Below are 10,074 nucleotides of genomic sequence, written 5' to 3'. Positions count from 1 at the left end.
TGCTAATGACTAAACCCTGGAAATGTGTGTCCTTTCGTGAGCACTTTGTTAACTTTCAGATGGTATAAATATATTTCAGAAATACTAGCCGTAACATAGTAATTTAGCAAAACTCGGGAAGGCACTGATTTCACAGTAGGTTTAAAATTTTTACCGCGCTAAAGAACTGGGCTCCTGTTAGATATAAAATTTTTAATGGACTGCGCGTGCGTGGTAATGTTATTGCAACTTTAATAATTATTTTCAGTGCAAAAAAGCCTGATCAATGTTCAAAATAGGTGATCATTGCTCAGCGCTTTATTTCCTATCGAATACAGTCATTTGTTTTAAAGATTTCGATCAATGAGGTGCCAACATCTTTCTTTTCGTCCTTGAATTTTCAACCCTTAATAAAAAATAAACTACAGATGATCAAAATCTGAAACCTAGTGATCATTGCTGTACAAACCGTGAGCAAAAGGATGGTATAATTATTTTTACGAAATTCGATCAATGAGGTGCTAACATCTCATAACCTCTTTAGGCGCTCCTCTAATCTATTAACCTTGTCTCTCTCCCACATCACTGCTCAAATCTATCACAAACCATACATACTTATGTGTATGTATGGTTTATGTAATCTTAATCATACTTAATGTAATCTTAATCATACTTATGAGTATGTATGGTTTGTGAAATCTATGGTTGACATCAGTGACAAACGGTGTGTCATGTGTCAAATCAACTAAATGTCAAATGTCAATTCAAAGAGTCAATAAACAAAATGGAAGTGTAATAAGTGTTAGGCAATCTTTTGGAATTTATTTGTTTAATTTTGTTAGTATGTTAATATAAATAAAACAGTTACAATGGATATACTCCCAGGTATTCTTTAGTTTATCTGTGAAGAAGTGCACGTTTTGATGTTTTTAGATCCCCCTACCTTAACTGTTGAATGTACTTACTTATAGAATAGGAAATGGGTAATCATTTATTATTTTATTAGTAGTAATGTATGTGTGCTATTTGACTTATGGGCTGTGCGTATAAAATATATCATGTCGTCGTTAAAGTATAGTTTAAAAATAAATAATTCATTTACAGAAGGGGTCCATGCCTCATTTAAAAAAGGCCCAGGCCTTTATGAATTTCTCATAGAAGCCGAACTTCAGCAATATTTTAACAGTTTCAAGTAAGTAAATCAACATATTTTATATTTTTCCTATTTAAATATTCCGAATAGAGTAAGAATTAAAATAGACTTCACACATATCATATAACATAACAGTAAAATAGGATCACAAATATGGATATCCCAATAAAATAACCGACTTAGTGGCGGACCTACAGAGAGGGAAAATGGGGATATTACCCCCCCCCCCTAACAAGGTCCAAAATTAAAGAAAAAATTGTTGAAACGTAAAATTATATAAGCTGAGATGAAACTTAAATCACAGCGAGACAAAATCTACCCAATAAAACCCCTAGTTAGGAAAATAATCCATACCTATAAGGTATTATGTATGTTCTTTATGTAGTTTGGGTTTATCTTTTGCATGTTTTTTGGTTGGTGTTTCGATGGAGGTTCCCCCCTATTAAGGCAAATTTCTGCTCTCAAGACAAATGTCTAGATCCGCCACTGAACATATCTTTATTTTTCTGCATTACTTGGAAAATCTTCTACTGTCAAAAATTAGTATTTTTGTTCCTACTTAATCAACAAGACAAACTCAAACTTTTCATATAAGCTTCCATAGATATAAATATACTTACAACAGTTTTTTACCACGAACACTTAGACTTACGAATTCCCTAAATGACTTACATATATTCTGCAATTCCTTGTATAGATTTAAAAACCATTTGTTGAACATACAAATATAACTGAATGTTAATAATATAATTTCTATCATCAATTTTTAAGATTAAACTTTGTTTTTTATATTGTAAAGTTCTTTTTTTTCCTTTAACTTAATAGCTTTGTAATCTAATAGATATTGTAATATTTGATCTTTGTGTTGACACTTATTGTTTTTATTGTTTTTGTTTTTTGTCTTTGTAATATTTTTTTTTTCGTTGTAATATTTTTCTTTGAATTGGGCTTGCCCGTAAATAAATAAATAAATAAATAGACATCTAATTTCCATTGATGTAATGTGACACAACATCTATAGGCGACATTTGTAAAATAATGAGTTGTGACAAAAAATCGATAGAATGTATATGAAATACACGACATCCATGGTCGTCATACACATGTTTATTTATTTATTTTCAACGGGCTGCTGCCCAATATGATTACAAGTTTATAATATAATATTTCAATATACTTATGTGTCAATAATTATTAAAATATAATAAAATAGTTATAATAATACAATAAAATATAAATATCACAAACAGATTTACATATCACAACAATGACTAACTATTCCACCGGTGCCACCCAAAATCCCGACAGCCAAAATCCCGACGGCCAAAACACTGACACGCCAGAATCCCGACACGCCAGAATCCCGACATGCCAAAATCCCGATATGCAACAATCCAAATTATTATGTATTTTAAAAGAAAAAATTATTTAACACTTCATTTTATAATATAAAAGCTATACTTACTGAAATGGAAGGTTGTAAGTGGCATGATAATATCTATTATATGAAAGTGAACTTGAATTCAGGATTTGATTATACATATATTATTGGACTATATATTTTCAAAAACAATAATTTAATTCATATACCCATGTTCATGTTAGAAATTTTATTTAGAAAATTAGTTCATATTATATGGTAAATACTTTGTTTAGTAACAGAAAATAAAAAACAAAAAACAAGAAATAAATGTAATTATATAGTCCAGTCAATATAGGTGCAGAAACATTTTTAATTGTATCAAGATCAATTTAAAATGAGTTGCCTTAAATGTGGCAAAACTGATAATAAGGATGAGCCGTTGGTTTTGTGTGATTATTACTCGCACAAATTATGTAAAGAGTGTGCTGAGTTGACTTCAACCAAGGCTCGCGCTGTAGCTTTAAAGAAGAGAAGCCCCTCAATTACGTATAAATGTCATGGCTGTCTCTCTGGTGCAGAGTCAGGTGTTAATGTTGAATATTTTATTGATAATTTGTTTAAAGAATCTCTTGGAAGACTAGAAGATAAGATTGATTTTTCTCTTAAAGCTGAAATATCCTCTCTGAATACTTCATTTCTTGCTGATCATGCAAAGAAACTGGATAATCTAGAGAGTAAGCGTAACTCGCTGGGTGATGAGTTGATTTTGTTGAGAGAAAGCAATATTCAACTGGTTCATATGCTTGCTAATTTTCCTCATAATGTGGGCGGGACTTCTGATGTCTTTGGTAGTTTGCCAACCAATTGTGATAGTAACAGGGCCAAAACTGCTAACAGGATTTTACCAACTGTGAATGTTCATAAGGATAGGCTGCCTATTTCTAATCTTACAGCAACTTCTGCAGCTACTGCGGGGGCAACATCACGACAACCGCTCCTGCTTCTTTTAGACTGCCCAATGCAACCCCTGTGAGCACCAATAACGCAGATACTCGTCACACTAGGTGTTTTTTTGTATGGTGTACGTTAAAAACTTATTACCAGAGAATGGCAGTTCTCGCCAGTGATGGACACCTACACCCCATCCTACACGCGACACTATATTATATACATGAAATGTTCGATTTTCTAAATCTGACTGAATTGAAAATTGGGCCAACTCCCATCTTAAAGTTCAGGAAAAGACTCACACATTCATATGTCAACCATCCATTTTGGTCCAAGGGTGTGGATTTTACGGCCCTTCTTATTTAGGGTCTGTTTTTTCGTTCTCGTCCCCAAAACTCCCAAAAATTTCGAAGGTTTAAGTAGACCTTTGCGGCCTTTAATAGTACTGATCATTACTCATGACTCAATTTCTATTTAAAAAAGGGAAAATGTTTGTGGATATGTATGTACCTATCTATGTATGTATGTATGTGTGTGGAAAAGTTAAACCGATCTGAATTTTTTTTCTGTGTTTGAAGAGGGGGTCAGGCCGATTCAGAACCGGTGTAGATTGTGACTTTTGACCACCCATAAGCCAGCTATAGAACTTGTAGGTACAAAATGGCATATTTTTTGGGGGTATATATCTTCGGTTCAAGAAGAGACAGGAGAACGTCAAATACACCAAATCAATAGTGTTGAGTTAAGCTTTTCAAATGGTGTGAAAGCCGTCAGGATAAGACATATACTCGGCTCAGTGTAGCCGAAAAACTGAAAAACTAAACTTTGGAAATTTTTTTCCAGACAAATCTAACGGTGTATACCTCATATTCGGAAAAATCCGAATTTTTAAGTTATAGGCTTCATAAGTATGATCAAATCTATTATCTATGCGAAAAACGGTTTTTCAAGCTCAATAATTCCTGTAATAGCTTCAGTTATCTTACTTGACCTTCGATGCATCAGATATTACTTGTCAATATGTTTCAAACTAATGTTTAGGGATCAAAATCGATTAAGCCATTTATAGTCCATTCTTTCACGGTTTTTGCTCTAAATTTTAAAGAACTGCTTGGATTGACATGAAATTTGGCAAACATAGCTTACATGTGAATTCCAAGTACTCTTAGGGCCTGGTGATAAGAAGGCGTTTGTACCAGGCCCTAAGAGTACTTGGAATTCCGGAAAAGATGATCAGACTCGTAAAAATGACCTTAGTGAAGACCGACAACAGAGTAAGGATAGAAGGAAGCCTATCAGGAAAATTTGAAGTTAAAAGGGGATTAAAACAGGGAGATCCGCTGTCCACAGTACTTTTCAATTTCTTGTTGGAGGCAATATTGAGAGAGAGAGTGGAATACGAACGAAAGGTATGATCTTTGACAACAGAAACCAGGTTCTGGCCTTTGAGGACGATATAGTGCTAATGGCAAGAACGGAAAGGGAACTGCTGAGGATTTTCAAACTCTTTGAAGTAAAGGCTAAGCAGTATGGACTGAGAATTAATGAGCAAAAAACAAAGTATATGGAAATGGGACAGACCTCAAATGAAGACACACAACTGAAAACTACCACAAACAATGTGAATAAAGAGTATTGCTTCAAAAAGGTGACGGAATTTGAGTATCTAGGAGTAACGCTAGGGTCAATCCATATGAAATCAACCAATGACTGTTGCTGACTAATTTTTTTTATTTTTTATTTTTTTACCCAAAATTGTACTATGTTCAGAGAGTTGAAAACTGGTAGTCATTAATTTTTTTTATGTTCAGTTTTTTTTTTGGCAGCCATTTTGTTTGGTTGCGACAGCCGATTTTGCGTTTTGCAAAGGTTTGCGTTTAAGTCTGTATCTCATTCATTTTCAAAGATATTCAGTTATAACAAAAACCATCTTAAAGAGCATTAAATTTACTATATTTTAAGCTTAAATACTTACATCTACTTAATAGTGAATTTAAAAAAAATTATAAACGTTAACGTTTTGGGAAGATAAATTCTCATTTTTGAAGTTAAAAATTTTAAAGAAGGAATTAAAACTCACCTTTAAATATTTTTTCAGATGTAGTCCTTATATAGCAGTACTTCTCCAAACAGTTTTAGCTTTGAATATCTCATCCTTTTTTTTATATGATTTTTCAAAAATTGCAATTTGTCGAAAATCAACCATTTTTAACCTGAAATATCTCAAAAGGGACACACACAAAAAATCTAAAATTCTCACAAAGTACTCTTTACTTAGGTGGTAGTAAGTGGTTTAAATTGCATCATTGAGACTTTATTAGTTTTTAAGTTACAAATTTTTAAAAATAGTGTTTGATTCAATGTCGCAAACATGAAGACTCTTACCAATTGAAAATAAATTATAAGACACATTGTTATTTTAACTCTAACTGTACATACTGTTTATTTACTACAAAAGCTGTTAATATTAAGTTAATATATGAGTTGAATTTTATGTCAAATTAAAAAATCTAATCTAACAAAAAAATATATTTTTATTTATTATCCGATTGTAATGAAACTTGGTATTTTAACTTATTTTTAAGTCCTAAAAATGAATATTCCATTAGATTTTTAATATATTCAAAAAAAAAAGTTTAAATTTTGAATTTTGTAAAAGAATGAGTCACTCATGCCTGTTGAGGCAAGAAGAGACTAGCAGAGATAACTGACAGACAAGTCTCTACAGGCAAGGCTCAGCAATAGTAGTTCAGTTGACTTCATGCATTAGTGGAGAGTGGTTGTATTTCAATATGTGTTGTAAAAGTTAGTTTTGATATGGAGTGTTCATTAGGAGTTTTAACTAGTGAGTTATGTCATAAATCTGAATACCAGCCTTTTTCTAAGGATATATATAAAGTAAGTGATTTAAATGTAAGTGAACAACTATTATTAGAGCTTCGATTATCAAGTAAACTAGAAACAATTTGCAACGACCATAAATTGAAGTATCTTAATAAGTACCATCATATATTTGGTAGAAGTTGTTGTGACCCATTAGGTATCCATAAAAAACCTATTAGAAATGGATTAAGGGAGATCTTATTTGAACATTTACAAAGGAATCAAAATGTTCCCGTTGTCTTGATCCCTGGAAAATCACTTTGTCCTACATGTAATAAGAAAATATTTGGTGTCACCGCAGAAGGAAAAACAAGGGACATTGACATAGATTATGAACCAGAAACGGATGTAGAGAAATCATTTGTTGGTGAAGTCACCAGTTTAAATTTAGTTGATTCTGTTTGTAAATCATTAAATATATCCCCTGCTTCAAACATAATTAAATTGAGTAAAACAAAACGCCAGTCAGCTTTAAAATATAAAACCGAAAAAATAAGTACAGCTGTGAAAAGAAAATTGGCTTACACTTTCAATGAGAGTGTTACAAATGAAGAAGAAAGCACAGTAGAAACTGAAGACGATTTGTCAAATGATTACAAGAAACTTATCGCACAGTTGCAAGAAAAATGTAAACTAAGTAAAAAAGAAGAAAAAATTAAGATCATAAGTCTGTTACCCAGTTCTTGGTCCAAACAACGGATATGTAAAGAGTTTGATGTTACTGATTATCAAGTACGATTATCACGAAAACTAATGAAAAGTCAAGGTGTTTTACCTGAATTAAAAAATAAGGATGCCCACAGATTAAGTAATGAAGTTGTTAATGATGTCATTAAGTTTTATGAAGACGATGAAAATAGTCGGTTATGCCCCGGAAAAAAGGAATGTGTTTCATTGGGTCACAAAGTTTATAAACAAAAAAGACTAATACTGTATACATTGAATGAGTTGTTTGTGGCTTTCAAAGAAAAATATCCTAGCCATAAAATTGGTAGGTCAGCTTTTTGCTCCTTAAGGCCCAAGTGGTGTGTTTTACCTGGGTCATCTGGTACACACAGTGTATGTGTGTGCAAGTACCACCAGAATGTAAAACTTATGATTGCTGGAGCAAACCTCAATACTGATTACAAAGACTTAATTGATTTACTGGTTTGCAACTCTGAGAGTAGTGAATGCATGCTTGATCTTTGTGAGCTCTGCCCAGGTAGACAATTTCTTATTGAGCTACTAGGCACTGAAACTGATGATCTTCCTGATGATATTACTTTTATGCAGTGGGTTAGTACTGATCGAGCAGAACTAATCACTCGAACTATGCCGGTTGATGACTTTTTTGAGGCCTTTGTTGACAGGCTTATTGAATTAAAAAAACATCATTTCATTTCGAAAGCACAGTCTCGATATTTGAAAGACCTTAAGGAAAATTTATCAAACGATGTTTGTGTAGTGTTGTGTGATTTTGCGGAGAACATGACATTTGTTGTACAAGACGAAATTCAAAGTTTTCATTGGTCCAATCCTCAAGCCACCTTGCACCCCTTTGTATTTTACTACAAACAAAATGATGAAGATGGTATTAAATGTAAAAGCTTATGTATTATAAGTGACAACTTGGATCATAACACTGCTACTGTTCACACATTCCAAAAATATTTTGTCGAAGAAGTGAAGAAAGTAGCACCAGAAGTAAAGAAAATAATTTATTTCAGTGATGGATGCAGCGGTCAGTACAAGAACCGAAAGAACTTCAGTAGCATTTGCCACCATAAGACTGATTTTGATATTGCATGTGAGTGGAACTTTTTTGCCTCCTCACATGGCAAAAATGCCTGTGACGGAATTGGTGGTACCACAAAGAGAGCTGTAACTTAGGCCAGTTTAAAACGTCCTTATAACAATCAAATTTTAACAGCTGAAGAAATGTACAAGTTTTGCCTTGATAATATATCAGGCATACATTTTATTTTTGTAACATCAGAAGAAATTGAAACAAACAGCACAAAATTACAAAAGAGATTTGACTACTGTGTAAAAGTACCGCAGACAAGGGCGTGTCATCGATTTGTACCTCTAAGTCAAGCAGAGATAAAATGCTACGAGTACTCAAAATCAGAACGCTTTACTACTTGCAGTACTTCTCTTATTCCAGACTGCAATGCATTTTCATTTGAAATAAATGATACTATAGCTTATGTTTATGACGATAAATGGTGGATCGGGAGAGTCGTACAAACATCGGAAGAACATAATGATCTCTGTATTCACTTTTTTCATCCACATGGTCCAAGAACCTCTTTTAAAGCCTCAAAAGATGACAAGGTGTGGGTGCCCATCAGCAAGGTACTAAGAAAACTGTCGCCAACAGAATTTACAACTGCCACAGGTCGGAGTTTCAACATTAGTGAAAAACTTTGTACAGCGATCTGTCAAATTTATACAACAATTTGTTAAGAGCACCAAGTGACAATAACAGCAACCTATTGACAATTTTTATAGGAAATAAGCAATATGTACAGTTAGTTAAAATAACAATGTGTCTTTATAATTTATTTTCAATTGGTAAGAGTCTTCGTGTTTGCGACATTGAATAAAACACTATTTTTAAAAATTTGTAACTTAAAAACTAATAAAGTCTCAATGATGCAATTTAAACCACTTACTACCACCTAAGTAAAGAGTACTTTGTGAGAATTTTAGATTTTTTGTGTGTGTCCCTTTTGAGATATTTCAGGTTGAAAATGGTTGATTTTCGACAAATTGCAATTTTTGAAAAATCATATAAAAAAAAGGATGAGACATTCAAAGCTAAAACTGTTTGGAGAAGTACTGCTATATTAGTCCTTCTTTAAAATTTTTAACTTCAAAAATGAGAATTTATCTTCCCAAAACGTTAACCTTTATAATTTTTTTTAAATTCACTATTAAGTAGATGTAAGTATTAATTAAGCTTAAAATATAGTAAATTTAATGCTCTTTAAGATGGTTTTTGTTATAACTGAATATCTTTGAAAATTAATGAGATACAGACTTAAACGCAAACCTTTGCAAAACGCAAAATCGGCTGTCGCAACCAAACAAAATGGCTGCCAAAAAAAAACTGAACATAAAAAAAATTAATGACTACCAGTTTTTAACTCTCTGAACATAGTACAATCTTGGGTAAAAAAATAAAAAATAAAAAAAATTAGTCAGCAACCATTTTAATTTTAATTGGTTGATTTGATATGGATTGACCCGCTAACAAGTAAAGGGGAAGAAAGCCAGGAAATCGAAAAAAGAATCTCGAGAGGAAGAAAGACAGTCGGAGCCCTACACAAACTACTAAGAGCCAAAAACATCTCCAGAGAGGCAAAATTAAGACTTTATCGAACAGTGATCCAGCCCACAGTTCTTTACGGGAGCGAAACATGGGTCATGAGCAAAAACCAAGAAAATATGCTGAACATCTGGGAGCGGAGTGTCCTAAGGAAGATATTCGGGGGAGTAAAAAACGATGAAGACATTTGGAGGAGACGAACAAATGCAGAGATCAGAGAGCTGTACCGGAAACCAGAAATAAGTCAGATGGTCAGAACAAAGAGACTAAGTTGGTTAGGTCATCTTGCGAGAATGGCTGACGGAAGGTGGGCAAAGGACTCGCTGCTGAGAGGGGAAGGAAAGAGGAGAAGAGGACGACCCAGGAAAAAGTGGCTAGAAGCATGTAAGGAAGACCTGCAAACAATCGGGATATCAAATTGGAGAACTGCGG

At 33.1% G+C, this 10,074-nt stretch overlaps 1 protein-coding gene across 5 annotated transcripts in view; it reads left to right on the top strand.

Moving 5' to 3' along the window:
* Positions 1-749: 749 nt before the first annotated feature.
* The window catches only part of LOC126888763 (activated Cdc42 kinase-like), a 1,045,651-nt gene continuing 1,036,326 nt past the window's right edge, over positions 750-10,074 (top strand). For 4 of the 5 annotated variants that reach the window (XM_050657145.1, XM_050657142.1, XM_050657146.1 and 1 more), the window contains exons 1-2: positions 751-864; positions 1,084-1,171. In XM_050657145.1, coding sequence (XP_050513102.1) covers positions 849-864; positions 1,084-1,171 — 104 coding nt within the window. In that variant the 5' untranslated portion in view covers positions 751-848. Of the gene's footprint in view, positions 963-1,083; positions 1,172-10,074 lie in introns of all 5 variants that reach the window. The other variant, XM_050657144.1, reaches the window with a different exon arrangement.

This window comes from Diabrotica virgifera, chromosome 7 (genome assembly GCF_917563875.1).
Source record: "Diabrotica virgifera virgifera chromosome 7, PGI_DIABVI_V3a".
NCBI classification, from domain to species: Eukaryota; Metazoa; Arthropoda; class Insecta; order Coleoptera; family Chrysomelidae; genus Diabrotica; species Diabrotica virgifera.
This window is presented reverse-complemented; position numbering and strand designations above follow the sequence as displayed.